Source organism: Salvelinus fontinalis, chromosome 12 (assembly GCF_029448725.1).
Source record: "Salvelinus fontinalis isolate EN_2023a chromosome 12, ASM2944872v1, whole genome shotgun sequence".
NCBI lineage: Eukaryota > Metazoa > Chordata > Actinopteri > Salmoniformes > Salmonidae > Salvelinus > Salvelinus fontinalis.
Window position 1 is genome coordinate 47,919,554 of NC_074676.1, and position 25,021 is coordinate 47,944,574.

Consider the following 25,021-nt stretch of genomic DNA (forward strand, 5'->3'; position numbering starts at 1 on the left):
GGAAATGTTGGCATATTTCAGTGATAGAACAGTTGGTACCTGAACCATGTAATACTCATTAACTCTTTCCAAACATTTATACAAAAAAACAGGGGGCCACTTTCTTTGACATGGGATCCTTTTGTTAATCAGGCGTGAAAATATGGACATTATTTGGATTAGCCTGTCAGCGTTTCCCAAACTTGATCCTGGGGACCCCAAACGGTGCACGGTGTGGTTATTGGCTCAGCATTACATAGGCCTACCTAGCTGATTCAAATAATCCACTCAACTTTATTTGAATCAGCTGTGTAGTGCTAGGGCAAAAACCAAAACGTGTACCCCAGGTTCGAGTTTGGGAAATGCTGGCCTATTTCAACCTACAATAACTAGTGGTGCACATAACCATACCTACTGAAGGATAGGATTCACATAACCAATACTAGGACACACAAACAACCACACCAACGACAATTGTTTGTGCAAAGAATGCTTCTTCTGCACTTAGTTTACCGAACAGTTAAATACATTTGAATGAAAGAAGGAATCTAGTCCATCACAGATTGAAGGATTCATTTTCATTGCCTAAAATGAGCTACAAATGGACAGCAACTGTTGCATTGCTACAATCATCGCGTTTTTTCTTACAGAACGGATAAAGAAACGGGTCATTGATGGAGCATATTTGTCGCATCTGTAAAAGTATCCTCTTCTACAATGAACAAGACTCTTCTCTTTAAACTGACTTCGTGTCATATTGCACAATTTGGACCTTTCAAACCAGAACCACGTCCTCGGTCCTGCCCACTGCATAGCCATGACTACACCTCCACCCAAGTCACTGAACAGAAATGATTCTACTCCCGTCTCAATAGAACTAACAATGGAAAAGACTAACCCATTTTGCTAAATGTCCCTTGGTTATCGTGATTCCGTTGAAATATAAACCATTTCCCTCTGATATGAGGCCACTATACGTCAAAAACCTGCTTAAATTCAACTGCTAAGGAAGTCTCAACATGCACTTCCAATAATAATATCTCATTTGGAATCATAAGGCATCAACATAAAGCTCTCTGGCCAGGACATTGTCCTGTTTCAACAGATAAGGATGTAGACATTGGAACATTGAACACATATGTCATTATTCCCTGTTTATTCTGCCCTGCCAGTTTCTACTTCTATGGCGTTAGAATTTTAAATTCTCTCGACTTCTGTTACACCCTGTCCATCTTAGAACCGTGTTCAGCTGGTTCCAGAAAGGGGAAGCATGATGTATGTCAGGCCCATCTGATGACCGGTAGTTTGTCTCACAGTAGCATCTTACTAGGCTTGCAAGTCCAGTTTAGTCTCTCGTGAGCTATCGAACAAAGCAGTGGCCACACAAGTCTGGTAAAGTTTCCAAGGTAGTCTTCAGCAGCTTCATCATCATCATCATCATCATCTGGAGGTTTTAAAACAAGAAACATTATGAAAATACGCTCTTTACCAAATTAAATTGGAGCGTCCAAGGCATGCAATTTCATCACAACTTGCCATTTTGGCAGCTGAATGGTAGATCAATGACACATGTAATGGAGATTGGTTGGCGTGGTTACAATAGCTTTACCCTGAAGCCATTTAACATAGCCTGCTATCGTCTTGTGCTAGTCTGAAGCAAAGACCTGTGTGTTACCAGCTTAGAGTGGGCTGCCGTCAGCTGATGCCCTGCACCAGAAAACATCCTAATACAACTTCATTCTTACGGTCACATGCTCCTCTTTTGGAATACAGGATGTAAGGCAAGGTTTCACTAACTCCTTCCTGGCCCCCCCGGGTGCATGTTTAGGTTTTTGCCCGAGCACCACAGAGCTGATTCAAATAACCAACTCATTATCAAGCTTTGATTATTTGAACAAAACATGCACCCAGGGGGGTTCTTGAGTTTGGGAACCACGGGGTCTAAAGGGCCACAGGGACTAGTATAGTGACTTAACATTAAAGACCATGATACAGGTGTCTGGTAAAGCCTTCCAGTTGATCATGTATCTGCACAGTGAAGCGATTGCAATTTGAAAGACAAAACCTGGTAATGAGTTATGGGTGAGAAAATGGGCCTAGTGTCCTGACGGTACACAGAAAAGGTCCCAGAGGGAAGTAATGATGCAGGTTCACTCAAAAAACGGGTTAAGACAATAAACTGCAGTCATGACAGCTCTTCTGCGGCTCAAGCAGTACGGGAGCAACTGCCAATCATCATAAGAGCAGTGGATTGGCAAAACATCCGAGCAAGGTCATCTACTTAACACTCAAAAACAGTGGATATCAACTCAATTTCCCACGATGCTCCAGTCAGGGATAGAGCTAGCTTGCGGAGCCAGTTGCCAGTTAGGACTACAACCTCCAAACTGTAGGAAAAAGTTGAGAGCTTGTGAGAAGTGGGGTTTGGCCAAGTATCATGACAAACCACAGCAACTTTATTAGCCTGTTTAACAGTTCTGAAAGAAATGAGCAACTCAAAACACAGGGTTGTTTTTTTCTGGGTTTGAGGACCAGATGGAATGAATGGATGGATAGGACAAGAGGTCATGTGTTGCAGCCTTGTAGTCCACTGTGCTCTCAAAAGGAAACATACACCGCCATTTCCAAAGCCAGTCGAGACACCCCCTAACCAACAGAATCATCATCTTTAAGGAATTGTATATCACCAATGCAATAGGATTGATTATTTTACAAATACATTTTCCTCCCCAAAACATTTTTAAATCTCAAGGCAACAAAATGTATGTCAAGGTAGCCATTTCCAAACAATTGCACACCTTTGAAGAGAAGTTGAGAGGCGGGGCTTTTCTTTTCCTCAGCTTCCCATCCCCCTCTTCTTCTCCTTGGTGTCGTAAGAATGACATTACAGGAATAAAGCCACGTCGGCATCTTGCGGTGTTGGAAGAAGAATTGAGGGGGAGAAGATATGTTTCCTCTGCGTATGGGAGCATGTGGGGGGGGGGGGGAGCTCAGGATGGAGTGGGGCTGGGGGCTTCCTCAGTCTTGGAGTCCCAATCTGTGGGGCTCTGCCTGGGGCATTTTGGCTCCCCAACCACTGCCCTACTGCAGTCTGTGTGTGGAAAAGGTGGTTGAGGAAGGGACGGCCTGACACTAGAGAAGCAAGTCTCTGCTTCCTGGAGTCCTCCCATTGGAGAGGGAGGAGGCAGGCCTGATCCTGCTGCACTGCCTCTACAGGCCACTATGGTTTTGATTTCCACTGCCATCAAGCTGGGACCGGTACCACTTGTGCTCTCTCCTCCACCACCACCCCCCATTCGAATCTCCGCCACCACGCTGAGGCCTGCCTCAGAAACACCAACCCTCCCCACCCCTCTGGCCTCCCCCAGCAATCCCCCTGCCGTGCTCTCCAGCAAAGGCAAAGACCCCCCAGGTTGGGGGGCTGAGGAAGACAAGGCCTCCGTGATGATGGCTGTCGTCTCCGCCAACCAGTCCAGCTCCGTCGTCGACTCTCCTACGGCCCCTTCTAACGCGGCGCTCCCGGCCAGGCCGTTTGACTGGGAAGCCAGGGTCGCTGAACCTTGGGCCTGGGCCACTGAAGAAGCCAGGGGCTCATCTGGCGGTCGGACCTGGCCGTTGGCTTCCCCTCCCCGAGCTGGGGCTGCTGCAGCGGTGGTGGTGTTGTTGTTGAGGTTGTCCTGCAGGGCCGTCTGGTTGCCCCCCTGGCCCGCCAGCTGGTTCTGCAGCAGCATCTCCTGGATGCGGATCTGTTGCAGGATGGCCGGAAGCTCATAGTGGTGGAAGAAGTAGATCATGGAGTGCTAGGGATGGAGAAGACATGTAGGAGCTTAAAGTAAGTCTGTGTTTAAGTCATGGCGTTAGAAACAGGGCCTGGAGAGGCTATAACCTCGAACAAGAGGTGGCTGGCATTGGCTAAACTCTAGCCTAGGATGCTAATCTCTTTGGTCCAGCCACTAGCATTTGGGATAAACCATTAGAATCACACAGTCACTTCTATAGGGAGATAGATATATTCAGGACATTCATTTAAAATCGGTTTGAAAACACACCAACCCGATATTACCTTCTTAAGCGATTCGCTAAAATAAATACTATTCTATGTTTTGTTTGTTTACCATAACATCTAATGAAAAATCAGCAAGTAGGCCACAATAACATGTCCACTTGCCTAAAGATGAATCACTTTCCAGCTCAGTGTATGAATAACTGGTGTGTAGGCCTCGTGAAAAAAAGGCGAAGCCTCTAGTGTTTTGACTTGGTGCTCGTATTCAAAATGCTGGAGGATGGAGTGTGTGGGGTACTAACTAAACACACACTTTGAAATCACACTACAGTTTGAGTGAGTTTATTTTCTCTAGTCAATTTCTTTCCTCCAACCCTTCTCACCTGTATGAAGAGCCAGGAGGTGACCAAAGCCAGGCTGCTGTACTGGCCGTTGAAGCGGTAGTGGTAGGCGTAGAACGCAAAGTGATACAGATAGAAGAACCTGCAGGAGACAGAGACAGCCTCCTTACAGAGTAGCCACAAATAACTGGACTGACAGAGGAATGGAGACTGTCTGGAACTGGAGAGACAAAGTGATCAGTCGTATGGAGAGAATAAGCAAATGAGTTAAACTGACTACATAGAAACACAGCAAATAGTCTTCATGTTCCAAGGGCCCTTTCTCTCTGCCCATCCCCATTCGATGCAAGATAGGAGGGTATCAATGGTTTATATCAGCTATTAGCATTTGCTGGTGTTGGTGTGTGGAACTCACCTCAGCCAATGACGTTTGCTGGTGTTTGTGTGGCAGCAGATGGCGTCGTACTGGTCGGCCAGCCACACGATGAGGATGATGTAGAAGGCGGTGGTGGTGTCGTTGAAGAACTCCGACATGATGGCCTCCATGCCTGGGAGAGAGGGAGAGATCTGTACCACCTGTTCAATCTAGAAACCGTCACAAGACCCAGCTTGTTGTAGTTACATATGCAGTCGAATATGTTGGCACCCTTGGCACTTTACAATGGAGCGCAATAGACAGAAAGTTACGTTTTCTCTTTTCAAAACTTGTTGAATTACTTTTTTACCATGTAGGCACCTACAACAGGTGAGAAATTACACAGTAAATGAGAATCATTGCCACCAACCAAATTTATTTGAATTTTAAATAATTTAGTCCGGGCCATTTTAAATCATACAAATAAACACATAAACAAAGTATTTTCAATTTTATCTTATTTTAGAAGAAACGGTGAATCACGCAAAGGTGCCAATATATTTGACCGCATCTGTAACTGTAGAGATGGCGGCTCAATGGTATGACACTCTTACCCACGAGAGCCAGGATGACGGTAAGCAGAGGCGCTGCTGGGAAAGCAATAGTCATGTTCATCTCCAACATCTGCAGAAGGTCCACTAGAGAAACAGAGGTTAAAGGTCAGAGATCGAGCATCTGGCATGTAGGGCATATAGAGATGTATTCTTCCAGGACTACTAGAGTTGAGGGGTGACTCACCAATGAAGACAAAGATCTGGTGGTGGGAATAGCGCAGCAGCATAGACACTGACAGGGTCTGTAGACACAGAGAAGGAAATAGACAACAGCTTATCTTTCATGAATAACCCAGGGAGTTAGTTAAGCACCAGTTAATTTATCATACCAAATATGTTGTATTGTTTGTGAAACTTCAGAGTAAAGAACCTAAATTAAGGTTTCTCATGGGCTACATTTAACACTTTGGATTTGATGCAAGTTTGACAAAAGGTGTGTGGAGATTGCTACTTACGAATATTACCATGATGACAAAGGCAGCCAGGTAGGAGGTGCGAGCCATCCACATGCTGACAAATCGGTAGTGTTCTCCGGACACCACATTCCTGAGGAAGCCTGTTCGCACACAGAGCACCGGTCAGAAACATACACAGGCCTTTGCACACCACCAAGAAAAGAAAGACACACACACACCTCCATCCCAAAGCACCATGTACCTTTGTCCTCCTCGTTCTCTGCCAGGGCCTTGACACTAGACATCAGGATGTCATCGTAGCCCAGGAACTCATCCAGGAGGAGGCGACTGAAGCTGTCCCCAAAGCAGTGATCCTTCATGGGGTCTGCACACACAGACACACACAGAGCCCCTCCTACCCTCTAACACTTGTTTGTGGTACCTGTAACAGACTAGTTAGAGTGTTATGATGACTACTTATCTTGAAGTGTTTTGCTGGCGATACCTGTGTTTCTACAACACCTACACCCTTTAAGCTCTGAATAAGAGCATCTGCTAAAAGACAAACGCTCATGTGAAAGTTAGCTGCAGACGCTCAACAAAAGGGTGGTCTGAGAGCCTTTAGCTTCAACTTCCGTTAATATGAGTGCAGCATTGTGTTGGCCAATATGACCTACGACCCAAATTAATTTATATTTCATAATAAAAGTCCGTAGCTAGCTACAGTCCACCTTAGCCACCCAAAGCATAGGGAGGTTTTGTACTAGGCACACAAGCAGGTAACTACTGATCAAACTAACTGCTGCTCATTGGCAAGTCAGTGGCCATACTTCCTATCCCTTTGTCAACTTCAGTTCCTATGACTGTGTCCACTGTAGTTCCTATGACTGTGTCCACTGTAGTTCCTATGACTGTGTCCACTGTAGTTCCTATGACTGTGTCCACTGTAGTTCCTATGACTGTGTCCACTGTAGTTCCTATGACTGTGGTGTTACAGGTAGACTCAGAAAATTACATATCCACGAGCAGCACCGCAGATATTGACATGAGAGAAATGAAAGACTTCGCTCTGTCATTGCGCATGTGCACAGGTTGGTTTCACACCGTTACAGTGAGGTAACCACGGGAGCGCTTCAACGCTCTTAGGTGTTGCGGAAATTGGCCCAGTATGTCGTTTACTTTCTGCATTTATGTAATTTTGATGAGTCTACCTTTAAGTAGGCTTAAGTTAATAACACAGCGTACTGAATGACTGTTTATGTCACCTGCTATGTCATGGTTAAGGTGGTGTTAAGTAGGCTTAACACAGCTCACCAGCTATGACTGTTCATGGCACCTGCCATCATGTGCTATGTCACTTTATAACAGCTTACTCAGTGTGACGACCATGACAGGGATGTTGAGGCGCTGACGGGTGGTCTGGGACAAGCGGAGGAAGCCGTACTCCAGAGAGTACTCCACTATGTAATCCTCCTGAGGCCACACTGAAGGCACAGAGAGACACACACACACACTCACAGGTAAGCAGCGCAGTTTACCACATCCCGTAGCTCACCAACCCAACTGCACACACGATTGCATTGGCCCCAGTGATGTACCCTTTGTAGTGCCTTACGGTCAGATACTGAGCAGTTGCCATACCAGGCGGTGATGCAACCGGTCAGGATGCTCTAAGGTGCAGCTGTATAAACTTTTGAGGATCTGGGGACCCATGACAAATCTTTTCAGTCTCCTGAGGGGGAAAAGGGGTTGTCATGCCCTCTTCACAACTGTCTTGGTGTGTTTGGACTATGATAGTTTGTTAGTGATGTGGACGCCAAGGAACTTGAAGCTCTTGACCCGCTCCACATCAACCCCGTCGATGTTAATGTGGACCTGTTCGGCCTTCCTTTTCCTGTAGTCCACGGTCAGCTCCTTTATCTTGCCCACATTGAGAGAGGTTGTTGTCCTGGCAGTCTCTGACCTCCTCCCTATAGGCTGTCTCATCATTGTCTGTGATCACTGTTGTGTCGTCAGCAAACTTAATGATGGTGTTGGAGTCATGCTTGGACACAAGTCGTGGGTGAACAGGGAGTACAGGAGGGGACTAAGCACGTACCCCTGACGCGCCCCAGTGTTGAGGATCAGCGTGGCAGATGTGTTGTTACCTATCCTTACCACCTGGGAGCGGCCCATCAGGAAGTCCAGGATCCAGTTGCAAAGGAAGGTGTTTAGTCCCAGGGTCCTTAGCTTAGTGATGAGCTTTTTTTAAATTTTACCTTTATTTAACTAGGCAAGTCAGTTAAGAACAAATTTTTATTTACAATGACAGCCTAGGAACAGTGGGTTAACTGCCTTGTTCAGGGGCAGAACGACAGGTTTTTACCTTGTCAGATTGGGGATTTGATCTAGCAACCTTTCGGTTACTGGTCCAATGCTCTAACCACTAGGCTACCTGCCGCCCCATTGTGTTAAGCTTTGAGGGTACTATGGTGTTGAACGCTGAGTTGTAGTCAATGAACAGCATTCTCACGTAAGTGTTCCTGTTGTCCAGGTGGGAAAGGGCAGTGTGGAGTTCAATTGAGATTGCGTCATCTGTGGATCTGTTGGGTTGTATGCGAATTGGAGTGGGTCTAGGGTTTCTGGCATGATGGTGTTGATGTGAACCATGACCAGCACTGCATGGCTACTGATGTGAGTAGAGATGAAACGGTATGAAAATTTGATATCACAATTATAGTGACCAAAATGATCACGGTTATCACGGTATTATCGCAGTATTGTTAAAGTGTGCTGGAAATGTTCAAAAGTACTGATACACTGAAATTATTTCAGAAAGTTTTATTTTGAAAACCAACAAACACAATTAGCAGCACTATGCACTGTGTGCATTAAAAAAAACAACAACATTAAAGATGGCACCATGTGGCCATGAGAGGTAAAAGTGACCCCATGCACAATTGACATAAATACAAATGAGTCTTAAGACAGTGATGGTAATTGCAATGAGTATAACAGTTGACATAAATACAAGAGGCTATAGTGTTTCTCCTGTTGGAACACTTTTACAACCAAGTCGACTGACGGATTTTAAATGAACAAAATGTTGGTTGGGTGACTAAACTACATAACGTGTTATTGTGTGCAATGGTAGACCGGACACATTACAATTCTAACAACGCTTGTTTCTGATAACTAGTTTATTGCATCTGCCGTGGAGCCCAGTTTTACAATATGTCCCAGCTGCTTGCGATCACTTTGAAGTAATCACAAAAAAATATATATAAAAAAAACAGGCCTTGTTCACCCTGACAGCTCCTATTAGTTCTATTGAGCACCGTGGCACCAACTCGCCTTCTGAACGTTCTATTCAGTTTAATGTTCTACGTCACAATGCCTGCTTCGCTATTGTTGGCAATGATACCTGCTCACGTTGTTAATAGTTAAAATTTAAACAACAAAAAATGACTCATGGAACTGAGGTCGTCCCATTGTTTCATATAGGGGAAATATGGGCATGTCTGTCTATTTCGCCAAATATCTCGCAATGGGTATATTTAGATTCTTTTCAAGTCCGACACCATTTTAAAATCATGAGAATCTCATCTTTCTAATTATCTAAATCTGGGCAGCAAGCTCGGTTGTCATCAAATGCTAGCCCCAAAATAATTTTTGCCCTTGGAACGCTGAGCTCCCTCCATTACTTCCCTATGGAGAGGCATGACGGTCTATTGCGCCAAATATCACACAATGTGTATATTCAAGTTGGGCACCGTTTTAAAATCAGGACAATCTCCTCTTTGTAATTAAGCAAGCCTGGGCAGCGAGCTCGTTTGTCATCGATCACTAGACCAGAAATAGAAGTTCATTTTTTCCCTACTATCTCATTACGCAGACATAAGCACAGTTGACACCATCGAGGTGCGGATGTTACTTTCTACACGAGTTGTTTTCCCCCCAGTTTCGTCCTAAGAACAGATTGTAGTGTTGAAATAAAAAGGGAAACATTTGTTTGTGCCATTTAGGCGAAATTGAATTCTAAGCATCACTCCAGTCAAAACAGGCTCTGCGAACGTTCGATTCCATGTATTTGCTATGGGCTCGCGCTAGCGTTCCAGCGTAGTCAAATTTATTTAGCTGTTTTTCAACCTTTGGTGAATTTTGACTCGTTCTGTTGTCCAGCCTAGCAATGGAAGAATAGAGTCTGCAGACAACCGACGCATAAAGCAGGAGAACGTGTAGAGTTTTTACAAGTGTATGGAACACTGAAAGCTTACATTGACAAGCTATTAGCAAGTTAGACATACCATGACCCCCCCCCCCCCCCCCCCATTTCGAAGTCCCCACATCATGCATTGAGCTAAATATTAACTTACCTTGCATTCACTATAAAGTAGTGGGTGGTGTTCATGAAGATGACTGAAGTGTTGCCCCCGTTCGCAGCGATTTTTTGTTTGCATATTCTGTAGACAGGGCGATCATCTTCGATTAAGTTTCCCTCAACACTCTTGTAAAACCCCAAATATGACCCCACTTCAAATTTGGTCCTATTAGGAGGCTGAAAATTCTCCCGAGCGCTGTCACTGCCTTCCATGTTTTCACACAAAACATAACCCACGTTGCATGCTACACCGGTGTCAGACAGTTGCTAACTTTGGTTGAGGCTGGACAGTATTTACCGTGAGTTTTTCAAAACCGCGGTAATCAAACACAGTTTTAATGATAATTACAATTTGAAACAGTAATACTAAACGTCGGAAATTTTACGGTGGTTTATCGTTAAACCGGTAACCGTTTCATCCCTAGACGTAATCATTTAAGCAGGTTACCTTCACTCTCTTGGGCACAGGGACTATGGTGGTCTGTCTGAAACATGTATGTATTACAGACTCGGCCAGGGAGAGGTTGAATATGTCAGTGAAGACACTTGCTAGTTAGTCTGTGCATGCTTGGAGTACACATCCTGGTAATCTGTCTGGCCCTGCGGCCTTGTGAATGTTGACCTGTTTAAAGGTCTTGCTGACATCAGCTACGGAGAGTGTGATCACACAGTCATCCGGGAACAGCTGGTGCTCTCAAGCATGCTTCAGTGTTTCTTGCCTCAAAGCGAGCATAAAAGGGCAGCTCGCGGCTGAGTTTCCCTTTTGTAGTCCGTAAAAGTTTCCAAGCCCTGCCACATCTGATGAGCGTCAGAGCCAGTGTAGTAGGATTCAATCTTAGTTCTGTATTGATGCTTTGTTTTTTTACCCATTTTTCTCCCCAATTTCATGGTATCCAATTTGTAACGCTTTGCCTGTTTGATGGTTCGTTTGAGGGCATATCAGGATTTCTTATAATAGTCCGGATTAGTATCCCGTCACATGAAAGTAGAAGCGCTAGCCTTTAGCTCAGTGCGGATGTTGCCTGTAATCCATGGCTTCTAGTTGGGAAATGTACATATGGTCACTGTAGGGACAACGTCGTTGATGCACTGATTGATGAAGCCGTTGACTGTGGTGGTATACTCCTCAATGCCATTAGATGAATCCCGGAACATATCCAGTCTGTGCTAGCAAAACAGTCATGTAGCGAAGCATCCGCGTCATCTGACCACTTCCGTATTGATCGAGTCACTGGTGCTTCCTGCTTTAAATTTTTGCTTGTAAGTAGGAATAAGGAGGATAGAATTATGGTCAGATTTGCCAAATGGAGGGCGAGCTTTGTAGACGTTTCTGTGTGTAGAGTAAAGGTGGTCTAGTTTCTCTCCTCTGGTTGCACGTAACATGCTGGTAGAAATGAGGTACGGTGGATTTAAGTTTGTCTGCATTAAAGTCCACGGCCACTAGAAGCGCCCCTTCTGAATGAGCATTTTCTTGTTTGTTTATGGACCTACACAGCTCATTGAGTGCAGTCTTAGTGCCAGCATTGGTTTGTGGTGGTAAATAGACAACTACGAATAATATAGATGTGAACTCTCTTGGTAGATAGTGTGGTCTACAGCTTATCATGAGGTATTCTACTTCAGGCAAGCAATTCCTCAAGACTTCTTTAATATTAGACATTGCGCACCAGTAGTTATTGACAAATAGACACACCCACCCCTCGTCTTACCAGACGTAGCTGCTCTGTCCTGCCAAAAAACAGGGAAGCCAGCCAGCTCTATACACTCCGTGTAGTCGTTCAGCCATGTCTCAGTGAACACAAGATATTACAGTTTAATGTCCCTTTGGTAGGACATTCTTAAATCGTAGATCGTCCAGTTTGTTTTCCAGTGATTGCACATTGGCCAAAAATATCGAGGGTAGTGGTGGTTTACTCACTCGCCGAAGAATTCTCATAAGGCACCCCCTGTATTTTCATATTTTCTTCACACGAATGACGGGGATGAGGGCCTGGTCTCCGGGAAGCAGTATATCCTTTGCGTCAGATTCATTAAAGAAAAAATATTTGTCCAGTTCGAGGTGAGTAAACGCTGTTTTGATGTCCAGAAGCTCTTTTTGGTCATAAGAGAAAGTAGCAGAAACATTATGTACAAAATGAGTTACAAAAAAATGCAGTTAGGAGCCAGTAAAACAGCAGCCATCCCCTCCGGCGCCACTGTGACCATCTAAAAGCAAATTACGGAAAGGAGGACTCAGGTTTACACAGACCATGCATAGCACAGAAAAACACTTATGCAAAGGCAATTTAGAATGGTTGAAACCAATGCAAGGACAGACAAGGTCAAAGGCACACAACCCAAATTGGGCCTAAACTAAAGTCTGTCTCTCAACTGCTACTGCTGGCCCAATCTACAAAGGGTCAGCTCCAAGCCCACACATAGTCTTTGTCTGTGCACAGCCAGGGCCCACTGGGGAGGTGAGATGGCATCGCAACATGGCCACACAGTCTGATTCAAACAATGCTCCTTGACAACAACAGCTACAGGATGTCGTCGAGGGGCAGAAGACAAGGGAACACATTTTTGGAATGGAATCATGGGGGTGACTAACGACAAAAAGATGGCTGGAAGGGAAGATCAGGGAGCTAACTAGCAGGAAGAGGAAGAAAGGAGTGGATTGAGGATTTCTCACTCACTGAGGGGGGGTTGAGTTAACCTGCTCGAGTTAGCATCTCAATCGGGGAGACTGTCTCCCTCAGCGGCTGCATACCTTTAGTGGGCGCCTGGCTGAAGGAGAGGTCCTGGCTGTCGTTGAGGCCCCCTCCCCCACCACTCAGTGAGGGCTTCAGCCGCGGCTCGATGTCAAGCTCAAACTGACAAAGAAAAGAGAAAAAGACTTAGTGAGTTAATGTATAAATGGTGAAGGATTATTGGTCTCTCAGCCCCTCCCTCCACACTAGTAGCGGTGTCTCACCCTCACAGAACTGTTGTCAAACATCTCCAGGGTCATCTCCTCCTCGTCCTCCTCCTCGTGGTGGAGCGCGGCCAGGCCCAGCCCTCCTCCTCCTCCCTCCCCCTCCGGCTCCTTGACCAGGCCCTGGAGACCGTCTGAGTCATAGAACTGCAGGAAGATGGGCGCACGCGACGAGTTGCGCTGGATCTCCACTCGCAGGATGCCGTCACGCGGCCACTTCTCCCGAACGTGCTCCAGGCAGTTGATAGGCGAGCGTGAGAAAGCGATGTGGATATAGGCCAGGATGAAGAGAATAAAGAGTGCCTGGTGGAAGAAGAGGGTGAAAAGCATTAACTTATGGCAGATGGAGTCTAGAGCAGTATTGAGATGGAGGTCAATTTGGGATTGGCCTTTACATATGTTTAATGGTGCAAAGGGGACACATTTACTAGGATACATGTTTTTGTACGTTCCCCCTCCTGCACCATTGTTAATGTTGATGACAAACACATTGAAGGAAAAAGGATATAATATACAGTATATGTATATATATATATATATATATATATATATATATCTCATTTTAGTGCTAGAGGCATCACCACAAACCCAGGTTCAATCCCGGGCTGTATCACAACCGACCGTGATCGGGAGTCCCATAGGGTGGCGTACAATTGGCCCAGCGTCGTCCGGGTTAGGGGAAGGTTTGGCCGGGGGGAGTTTAACTTGGCTCATCGCGCTCTAGCGACTCCTTGTGGCAGGCCGGGAGCCTGCAGGCTGACCTCAGTTGTCAGGTGAATGGTGTTTCCTCCGACACATTGGTGCGGCTGGCTTCCGGGTTAAGCGGGCCGGTGTTAAGTGAGGTTTGGCGGGTCATGTTTTGGAGGATGCATTACTCTACCTTTGCCTCCCGAGCAAATTGGGGAGTTGCAGCGATGATAAATGATCGAAATTGGGGAGAAAAAGTGGGTAAAATACACCAAAAAAAAGTTCTTGCACACAAGACACCTGTCAGAGTGGACTAACCCATTGCGGAGGACGCAGGGATGGCACACCAGTAGCACCGGCAGTCCATTGACCTTAATTCCCAATCTACAATATTTGTTTGGTTACGTTCATTTGTGTTAAATGCATGTAATAAATTATTATTCCACTCTTACTGTTGTACTTGTAGGGGTGGACACATTGTTTGCAGAGCACACAACGTAGGCTACACAAAGGTTTGTTAATTTCATTACTTTTGAGTTGTGAATTTATTCATCGTCTTTCGCTTGGAGCGCTCCTGTCAATCTTGAGTAAGGACACGCACCTGATTACACAAAGAAGTAGGACTAGTCTACCTGGCCTGCGCGCAAATGTAGACCTATAAAATGTGCCCATTTGGGGATCGGATTCAAATTCTGATTGTCTTAACTCACCACCACTAATGAGCTGTGGAGCTTCTCAAGTAAATGTTTTCACCTCAAAAAGCAAGTAAACAAAGTCTGTTTTTACATCCATTGAGAATGACAATAGTTCCTCAACGTAGCCCATTTGAAAAATTGTTCCACCTCTCTCCCCTTCGATTACCACTCGCATGAAAGGGGAAAAGAGGTAATGCTCTGATTCGGTGGCCTACCTGGTTATGAAATCAAAGTTTGTCACGTGCGCCGAATACAACAGGTGTAGACCTTACAGTGAAATGCTTACTTACAGGCTCTAACCAATAGTGCAAAAAAACAAAGTGTGTGTGTAGGTAAGTAAAGAAATAAAACAACATTTGAAAATAAGAGTAGCAAGGCTATATACAGACACCGGTTAGTCAAACTGATTGAGGTAGTATGTACATGCAGATATGGTTAAAGTGACTATGCATATATAATGAACAGAGAGTAGCAGTAGCGTAAAAGAGGGGTTGTCGGGTGGTGGGACACAATGCAGATAGCCCGGTTAGCCAATGTGCGGAAGCACTGGTTGGTCGGCCAAATTGAGGTAGTATGTAAATGAATGTATAGTTAAAGTGACTATGCATATATGATAAACAGAGTAGCAGCAGCGTAAAAGAGGGGTTGGGGGTGGGGGACACAATGCAAATAGTCCGGGTAACCAAATAGTCCGGGTTACCTGTTCAGGAGTCTTATGGCTTGGGGGTAAAAACTGTTGAGAGGCCTTTTTGTCCTAGACTTGGCACTCCGGTACCGCTTGCCATGCGGTAGTAGAGAGAACAGTCTATGACTGGGGTTGCTGGGGTATTTGACAATTTTTTGGGCCTTCCTCTGACACCGCCTGGTGTAGAGGTCCTGGATGGAAGGCAGCTTAGCCCCAGTGATGTACTGGGCCGTACCCACTACCCTCTGTAGTGCCTTGCGGTCAGAGGCCGAGCAATTGAAGTACCAGGCAGTGATGCAACCAGTCAGGATGCTCTCGATGTTGCAGCTGTAGAACCTTTTGAGGATCTCAGGACCCATGCCAAATCTTATCAGTTTCCTGAAGGGGAATAGGCTTTGTCGTGTCCTCTTCACGACTGTCTTGGTGTGTTTGGACCAATCTAGTTTGTTGTTGATGTGGACACAAAGGAACTTGAAGCTCTCAACCTGCTCCACTACAGCCGTCGATGAGAATGGGGGCGTGCTCGGTGCTCCTTTTCCTGTAGTCCACAATCATCTCCTTAGTCTAGGTTACGTTGAGGGATAGGTTGTTATTCTGGCACCACCCGACCAGGTCTCTGACCTCCTCCCATATAGGCTGTCTTGTCGTTGATCAGGCCTACCACTGTTGTGTCGTCTGCAAACTTAATGGTGTTGGAGTCGTGCCTGGCCATGCAGTCGTGGGTGAACAGGGAGGGACTGAGCACGCACCCCTGGGGAGCTCCAGTGTTGAGGATCAGCGTGGCAGATGTGTTGCTACCTAACATCACCACCTGGGGGCGGCCCGTCAGGAAGTCCATGATCCAGTTGCAGAGTGAGGTGTTTAGTCCCAGGATCCTTAGCTTAGTGATGATCTTTGAGGGTACTATGGTGTTGAACGCTGAGCTGTAGTCAATAAATAGCATTCTCACATAAGTGTTCCTTTTGTCCAGGTGGGAAAGGGCAGTGTGGAGTGCAATAGAGATTGCATCATCTGTGGATCTGTTTGGACGGTATGCAAATTGGAGTGGGTCTAGAATTTCTGGGATAATGGTGTTGATGTGAGCCATTACCAACCTTTCAAAGCACTTCATGGCTACGGACGCGAGTGCTACGGGTCTGTAGTCATTTAGGCAGGTTGCCTTCGTGTTCTTGGGCACAGGGACTATGGTGGTCTGCTTGAAACATGTTGGTATTACAGACTCAATCATGGACATGTTGAAAATGTCAGTGAAGACACTTGCCAGTTGGTCAGCACATGCCCGGACCACACGTCCTGGTAATCCGTCTGGCCCCGCAGCCTTGTGTATGTTGACCTGTTTTAAGGTCTTACTCATGTCGGCTACGGAGAGTGTGCTCACACAGTCGTCCGGAACAGCTGATGCTCTCATGCTTGCCTCGAAGCGAGCATAGAAGTGATTTAGCTCGTCTGGTAGGCTCGTGTCACTGGGCAGCTCGCGGCTGTGCTTTCTTTTGTAGTCCTGCTTGTAAGCAGGAATCAGGAGGATAGAGTTGCGGTCGGATTTACCAAATGGAGGGCGAGGGAGAGCTTTGTACACGTCTCTGTGTGTGGAGTACAGGTGATCTAGAATTGTTTTCCCTCTGGTTGCACATTTAACACGTTGATGGAAATTTGGTAGAACTGATTTAAGTTTCCCTGCATTAAAGTCTCCAGCCACTAGGAGCACCGCCTCTGTGTGAGTGGTTTCCTGTTACAGCTGACTGAGTGCGTTCTTAGTGCCAGCATCAGTTTGTGGTGGTAAATAAACAGCTACGAAAAGTATAACTTAGAACTCTAAGCAAGTAGTGTGGCCTGCAATTTATCACAATATACTCTACTACAGGCGAGCAAAATCTAGAGACTTCCTTAGATTTCGTGCACCAGATGTTGTTTACAAATATGCACAGACCGCCCGCCCTCGTCTTACCGGAGTGTGCTGTTCTATCTTGCCGGTGCAGCGTGTATCCCGCTAGATGAATATCCATGTAGTCATTCAGCCACGGTTACTTATTATCCCCTGTGCAAATAGCCTAGAGCAGTGTGTCTCTGAGGGCCCAGAATATTTTCTACAATGTTATAAGTTTGCTAGCACGAGCGTCCCCTGGACCAAGCTAATACAATAGTTGATACAATGTATCCAGTTTCTTGCAGACAGGCCATGCCTCGCCAATTTTTTTATCAGGATATTTGACCTGCGGGCTCAAATCAAATGTATTTATAAAGCCCTTCTTACATCAGCTGATATCTCAAAGTGCTGCACAGAAACCCAGCCTAAAACCCCAAACAGCAAGCAATGCAGGTGTAGAAGCACGAAGGCTAAGAAAAACTCCCTAGAAAGGCTAGAACTTAGCCTGGTTCCTCTCTAGGTTTCTTCCCTATGAGGGGTGGCCAGATCTCTTCTGGCTGTGCCAGGTGGAGATAACAGAACGTGGCCAAGATATTCAAATGTTCATAGATGACCAGCAGGGTCAAATAACACTCAGGCTGCAATGTTTTTATTTGTTGTCTTTATGTAGGCTATTTTTACACATTGGCAACTTCCCTATTTGTGTTGTGGTACATTGGCAATGTGTAAAATTGGCAATACATTTAGATTTGTATCATTTAGATAACATTTTGATTTAACACATGACATTGAGATATGAAGACTTTATAAATTAAACTGTTCCACAAAAATGTGCATCAGAAAATCAGAACTAGCACGCAGATCAGTAGAAATGGTACGATAACAGGGCGTCCCGGGTGGCGCAGTGGTCTAGGTCTCTGGGTTCGCGCCCAGGCTCTGTCGCAGCCGGCCGCGCCCGGGAGGTCCGTGGGGCGACGCACAATTGGCTTAGCGTTGTCCGGGTTAGGGAGGGTTTGGCCGGTAGGGATATCCTTGTCTCATCGCGCTCCAGCGACTCCTGTGGCGGGCCGGGCGCAGTGCACGCTAACCGAGGGGGGCGGGTGCACGGTGTTTCCTCCGACACATTGGTGCGGCAGGCTTCCGGGTTGGAGGCGCGCTGTGTTAAGAAGCAGTGCGGCTTGGTTGGGTTGTGCTTCGGAGGACGCATGGCTTTCGACCTTCGTCTCTCCCGAGCCCGTAAGGGAGCTGTAGCGATGAGACAAGATAGTAATTACTAGCGATTGGATACCATGAAAATTGGGGAGAAAAGGGGAGAAAAAATTATTTGAAAAAAAAAGAAATGGTACGATAACTTGGCACTCCAAATGGAAAAGGTTGCCGACCGCTGGTGTAGGCCAGCAGCAGTGGGAGGAGGGTTGAGAAAAGACGATTCTCAGTCGACTAAGATTGTTTTTTGTTGGGGACAGGCCTTGTTCACATACAGAATGTGCAGGGTTTGAGGAGTAGCAGGGGGAGATTATATCAGGTTGGGGGCAATTCCTTTTCAATTCAGTCAATAAACCAAAATTCCAATTCTAAATCCAATGTTACTCAATGCTTCTCACCAACCCTGGATCCTATATTTCAATGGGGGAGAAATAGCCTAAATGAAGTCACAGAGGCTGCTTAGTGAATGCGCACACTACAAAGACAGTAGGATAGATTCATAGAGAGCAGTCAGCTGAGGAAAAAAAGTGTGGTACTAGAGAACTTGTCTATTTATAATGCTCCTCTTCAATAGGAAGCCAACACACTCAGAACATCTACAAGATGTTTGTATCCTTGTCGGTCCAAAGCTAAAGCGTCTGACAGAGGGAGAACACGCCATTTTGTTTCACATCCAATCAGTAGCGGGCAGCAGGGCTCTTATCACACTCAGGCAGGCAGATTCCGACTGTCAGTGTTTTTTTTTTTTTATTGTCACATACACCGGATATGTGCAGTGAAATGTGTTTTACAGAGTCAACCATCGTAGTACAGCGACCCTGGAGCAAATTAGGGTTGCTTCCTCAAGGGCACGTCAACAGATTTCTCACCTTGTCAGCTCGGGTATTCAAACTAGCGACCTTCCAGTCACTGGTTCTAACTACTAGGCTACCTGCCGCCCTAGCTAACAGGTAGGCCTGGTGCATCTGTCACTGTTGACCAAACTGCTGCTCGCTCAGTGTGTTTACATGCACACACGCACATATGCATACACCTTGACTGCATAAAGCCCTTTTCAACATTCTCAATCTGATAGAAATCTGAAACTAGCTCCAACTGGAATTCCAAGTAGGAAACTCTGGCATCTTTCTATAGCTCCGACTTTCTGACCAGAAGATCACGGACATCATGATTTTATCAAGTTTTTTTCCTCCCCTGAGTTCCCAGTTGTCTTGAAAGCACAATTACAGGCAGTAACTAGCCACTTCCCTATTTGTGTTGTGGTATGCAGGGCCTAATGCAGTGTTTCCCAAAAGGTACAAGTTTTGGGTTCTTGAGTTAGCCTAAAGTGGGCCTATACAGAGTAGAGGTCGACCGATTAATCAAAATGGCCGATTTCAAGTTTTTTGGACTCCGATTTTGACACCTTTATTTAACTAGGCAAGTCAGTTAAGAACACACTTTTATTTTCAATGACAGCCTAGGAACTGTGGGTTAACTGCCTTGTTCAGGGGCAGAAAGACGAATTTTTACATTGTCAGCTCAGGGATTCAATCTTGCAACCTTACAGTTAATTAGTCCAACGCTGTAACCACCTGCCTCACGAGCCCGCCTGTTACGCGAATGCAGTAAGAAGCCAAGGTAAGTTGTTAGATAGTATTAAACTTAACTTATAACTAGTGATTATGATTGATTGTTTTTTTATAACTACACAAGGTTGATGATATTACTAGTTTATCTAGCGTGTCCTGCGTTGCATATTATCGATGCAGTGAGCATTCACGAAAAAGGACTGTCGTTGGTCCAACGTGTACCTAACCATAAACATCAATGCCTTTCTTAGAATCAATACACAGAAGTATATATTTTTAAACCTGCATATTTAGCTAAAATAAATCCAGGTTAGCGGGCAATATTAACCAGGTGAAATTGTGTGAGTTCTCTTGCGTTCATTGCACGCAGAGTCAGGGTATATGCAACAGTTTGGGCCGCCTGGCTCATTGCGAACTAATTTGCCAGAATTTTACGTAATTATGACATAACATTGAAGGTTGAATGTAACAGGAATATTTAAACTTACGGATGCCACCCGTTAGATAAAATACGGAACTGTTCCGTATTTCACTGAAAGAATAAACGTTTTGTTTGAGATAGTTTACGGATTCGACCATATTAATGACCTAAGGCTCGTATTTCTGTGCGTTATGTTATAATTAAGTCTATGATTTGATAGAGCAGTCTGAGCGATTGTAGGCACCAGCAGGCTCGTAAGCATTCATTCAAACGGCACTTTCGTGCGTTTTGCCAGCAGCTCTTCGCAGTGCTTGCTGTTTATGACTTCAAGCCTATCAACTCCCGAGATTAGGCTGGTGTAACCGATGTGAAAAGCCTAGCTAGTTAGCGGGGTGCGCGCTAATAGCGTTTCAAACGTCACTCGCTCTGAGACTTGGAGTAGTTGTTCCCTTTGCTCTGCATGGGTAACGCTGCTTCGAGGGTGGCTGTTGTCGATGTGTTCCTGGTTCGAGCCCAGGTAGGGGCAAGGAGAGGGACAGAAGCTATACTGTTACACTGGCAATACTAAAGTGCCTATAAGAACATCCAATAGTCAAAGGTATAAGAAATACAAATCGTATAGAGAGAAATTGTCCTATAATTCCTATAATAACTACAACCTAAAACTTCTTACCTGGGAATATTGAAAACTCATGTTAAAAGGAACCACCAGCTTTCATATGTTCTGAGCAAGGAACTTAAACGTTAGCTTTCTTACATAGAACATATTACACTTTTATTTTCTTCTCCAACACTTTGTTTTTGCATTATTTAAACCAAATTGAACATGTTTCATTATTTATTTGAGGCTAAATTGATTTTATTGATGTATTATATTAAGTTAAAGTGTTCATTCAGTATGGTTGTAATTGTCATTATTACAAATAAATACATTTTATTTATTTTTTTAAAAGTATTATATATATATATTTATTTATTTTTGTATTTTTTGTATTATTATGGCCTGCTGGAGGTCATTTTGCAGGGCTCTGGCAGTGCTCCTCCTGCTCAAAGGCGGAGGTAACGGTCCTGCTGCTGGGTTGTTGCCCTCCTACGGCCTCCTCCATGTCTCCTGATGTACTGGCCTGTCTCCTGGTAGCGCCTCCATGCTCTGGACACTACGCTGACAGACACAGCAAACCTTTTTGCCACAGCTCGCATTGATGTGCCATCCTGAATGAGCTGCACTACCTGAGCCACTTGTGTGGGTTGTAGACTCCGTCTCATGCTACCACTAGAGTGAAAGCACCGCCAGCATTCAAAAGTGACCAAAACATCAGCCAGGAAGCATAGGAACTGAGAAGAGGTCAGTGGTCACCACCTGCAGAATCACTCCTTTATTGGGGGTGTCTTGCTAATTGCCGATAATTTCCACCTTTTGTCTATTCCATTTGCACAACAGCATGTGCAATTTATTGTCAATCAGTGTTGCTTCCTAAGTGGACATTTTGATTTCACAGAAGTGTGATTGACTTGGAGTTACATTGTGTTGTTTAAGTGTTCCCTTTATTTTTTTGAGCAGTGTATATTATATATATCTTTTTTATATAAAATCGGCCGATTAATCGGTATCGGCTTTTTTTGGTGCTCCAATAATCGGTATCGGCGTTGAAAAATCATAATCGGTCGACCTCTAATACAGAGTGATAGCTAAATACAGTTGAAGTCGGAAGTTTACATCCACCTTAGCCAAATACATTTAAACTCAGTTTTTTCACAATTCCTGACATTTAATCGTAGTAAAAATTCCATGTCTTAGGTCAGTTAGGATCACCACTTTAATTTAAGAATGTGAAATGTCAGAATAATAGTAGCAGGAATTATTTCTTTCAGCTTTTATTTCTTTCATCCCATTCCCAGTGGGTCAGAAGTTTACATTTACTCAATTAGTATTTGGTAGCATTGCCTTTAATTTTTTTAACTCGGGTCAAACGTTTTGGGTAGCCTTCCACAAGCTTCCCACAATAAGTTGGGTACATTTAGGCCCATTCCTCGACAGAGCTAGTGTAACTGAGTCAGGTTTGTAGGCCTCCTTGCTCGCACAAGCCTTTTCAGTTCTGCCCACAAATTCTCTATAGAATTGAGGTCACAGCTTTGATGGCCACTCCAATACCTTGACTGTGTTGTCCTTAAGCCATTTTGCAACAACTTCAGAAGTATGCTTGGCGTCATTGGCCATTTGGAAGACCTATTTGCGACCAAGCTTTAACTTCCTGACTGATGTCTTGAGATGTTGCTTCAACATATCCACATAATTTTCTGTCCTCATGATGCCATCTATTTTGTGAAGTGCATCAGTCCCTCCTGCAGCAAAGCACCCCCACAAAATGATGCTGCCACCCCCGTGCTTCACAGTTGGGATGGTGTTCTTCAGCTTGCAAGCCTCCCCCTTTTCCTCCAAACATAACAATGGTCATTATGACCAAACAGTTCTATTTTTATTTAATCAGACTAGAGGACATTTCTTCAAAAAGTATGATCTTTGTCCCCATGTGCAGTTTTAAACCGTAGTCTGGCTTTTTTATGACGGTTTTAGCGGCCTTTCAGGTTATGTCTATATATGACTTGTTTTACTGTGGATATAGATACTTTTGTACCCGTTTCCTCCAGCATCTTCATAAGGTCCTTTGCTGTTGTTCTGGGATTGATTTGCACTTTTTGCACCAAAGTACGTTCATCTCTAGGAGACAGAACGCGTCTCCTTCTTGAGCGGTATGACGGCTGCGTGGTCCCATGATGTTTATACTTGCGTACTATTGTTTGTACAGATTAACGTGGCACCTTCAGGCGTTTGGAAATTGCTCCCAAGGATGAACCAGACTTGTGGAGGTCTACAATTTATTTCTGAGGTCTTGGCTGATTTATTTTGATTTACCCATGTCAAGCAAAGAGGCACAAAGTTTGAAGGTACGCCTTGAAATACATCCACAGGTACACCTCCAATTGACTCAAACAATGTCAATTAGCCTATCAGAAGCTTCTAAAGCCATGACATCCTTTTCTGAAATTTTCCTAGCTGTTTAAAGGCAGTCAACTTAGTGTATGTAAACTTCTGACCCACTGGAATTGTGATACAGTGAAATAATCTGTCTGTAAACAGTTGTTGGAAAAATTACATGCCATGCACAAAGTAGATGTCCTAACCGACTTGCCAAAACTATAGTTTGCTTGCCTCGAAGCGAGCATAGAAGTGATTTAGCTCATCTGGTACGCTCGACTTCAACTGTACGTACATAGATTTGTTTATTTGGGCGGAATAGTTGTTACCACAGATCTGATGCATTCAAGTGGATTTTTTTTAAACTTCTGTTCTACCAGATTAAGATCTAAGATCCAAACTAATCCACACATCAAAACAAAGGCTGGACTTTGCAAATGCAAAGTTTGTTAACAGAATGGGCACACAACATCACAAACCATCATTCTGTTACCAAACTTTGCATCTGCACTGTTCAAGTAAATGTTTTTGTAAAATGGTCAGTGGAAATTGTCAAAAGTAGTCCTTATGCATAGTTGTATGGCTTGTTTAACTTCAATCATTGTTTTGTTTGACATACATTTTATAGTGAAAAATCTGAGTCAGCATCATTCTGTTATCGTGGAATTGCCCGTTTCCTGTGATAATTGAAAGTTATAAAAATGAATATACAAAACTAAATTTGTAGCAAATTAGCCTACCGTCCTTGGTGAGTGTACTTGATATCATATCCTTGACATATTGTCGCCTACATGAAGGTAAAATCATGTGAGGGGAAGTCTTACCTTTAGTAGGATAAAGAACTCGAAGATTCTTCTGAAAGACGGTGGAAACAATCTGGCATAGGTAACTGCCATCTTGAAGAATAGGGCATGGAAAAGTCTGTCTCGAACACTGATGAGTGGGTTTTGGTTGATATTAGGGTTTCGTATCCTGTTCGCCCCGCCATTGTTATTTTGCGGGATGTTGTTGTTCGGGTTGCCCTGGTTATCTGACATTTTATCTCTGGCAAGACGATTGATAGTGGCTTGTTAGCTATCTCAATCCAGGTCAAACGTGGCACCAAAAACTCCCCAACTGTAGAATGGTGCAAAACTGCATTAACCCAATGCAATAAAGCAGCTGTCAGTTTACACAGAACAGTCCATTTCTAGAGGTGACCAATTTGATGTTTTAATGGGCTGTGCTGCACTACGACCATGTCGTAGAAATAGATTATCCGGCTACAAACTCGTTCCACTAAAGTTAGCTAATGAGTTTCAATACAATTTAGCTAGCAAGCAAACGGTTTGGATTAATCTAGTTAGCAATGGCACTTGAAGGAATGTCAAAATCTTCTTTACAATAAGCAATGTTCTATTAAGTTGTAGGCCTTATAACCAAGCGTCAATCAGTCAACATTCACACCCAGGATAGCAATCTAGTTACCTGCAACATAGCTATCATGCTAGCTACCACGCAACCTTCCGAAGAAACATTGACGATTATGGTGTTCTCGAGGTATATTCTTAGTATATTAAGTTAAATTCGCCATTATGCAGTTGTCTCATTGCCAATCACCACAAATGTCCCAATAAAGTTATTATTAATACCCTACTCACGCTACAATACGCTACTAGCTAGTGTCGCTGACGACGTTCAAGCTCTACCATGAGAACTGCCTTATTACTTTTTAGTCGAGACTGTCGATCATATAGCTCAGATGGAAATGATAACTATGATTCCAGTTTGTGCTTGATTCTTGAAAAAAAATCATCCCTTGCTAGTTAGTTGCTGCAATACTCTCAACGATTCCTTAACATAGCCTGGGAAGCAACAATAAAGCAAGACAAAATTGAAGAAAGAAAGCCTGACAAGAAGAGTCGATTCCCGCGAG

General features: G+C 44.5%; 1 protein-coding gene across 5 annotated transcripts; it reads right to left on the minus strand.

Moving 5' to 3' along the window:
* Window positions 1–451: 451 nt before the first annotated feature.
* Window positions 452–25,017, minus strand: LOC129867524 (membralin-like). 5 transcript variants are annotated; one of them, XR_008761636.1, is made up of 12 exons: window positions 23,931–25,017; window positions 13,001–13,303; window positions 12,797–12,899; window positions 7,061–7,171; window positions 5,950–6,072; window positions 5,748–5,848; window positions 5,477–5,534; window positions 5,293–5,376; window positions 4,739–4,871; window positions 4,366–4,465; window positions 2,778–3,779; window positions 452–1,423 (listed from the first exon to the last, which is right to left on the minus strand). XR_008761636.1 is itself a non-coding variant. In XM_055940977.1 (12 exons), the coding sequence occupies exons 2-12, from the start codon at window positions 24,141–24,143 to the stop codon at window positions 2,970–2,972; spliced, it is 2,139 nt and encodes a 712-aa protein (XP_055796952.1). In that variant the 5' UTR covers window positions 24,144–24,222; window positions 24,574–25,017; the 3' UTR covers window positions 452–2,969. The 5 variants fall into 5 exon arrangements, 4 of the variants coding, with proteins under 4 accessions (XP_055796952.1, XP_055796951.1, XP_055796953.1 ...); XM_055940977.1 differs by having other exon boundaries at window positions 452–3,779; window positions 23,931–24,222; window positions 24,574–25,017; XM_055940976.1 differs by having other exon boundaries at window positions 452–3,779.
* Window positions 25,018–25,021: the final 4 nt, after the last annotated feature.

What these genes read in the sequence shown, in the direction of transcription:
- LOC129867524 (XM_055940977.1), bottom strand. Translation starts at nt 24,143, where the DNA reads ATGTCAGATAACCAGGGCAACCCGAACAACAACATCCCGCAAAATAAC. An exon ending in AGTTCTTTATCCTACTAAAG is followed by an intron (nt 13,304 to 23,930) that starts GTAAGACTTCCC and finishes TTCTTCCACCAG; the next exon opens with GCACTCTTTATTCTCTTCAT. An exon ending in AGAGAACGAGGAGGACAAAG is followed by an intron (nt 5,849 to 5,949) that starts GTACATGGTGCT and finishes GTGTGCGAACAG; the next exon opens with GCTTCCTCAGGAATGTGGTG.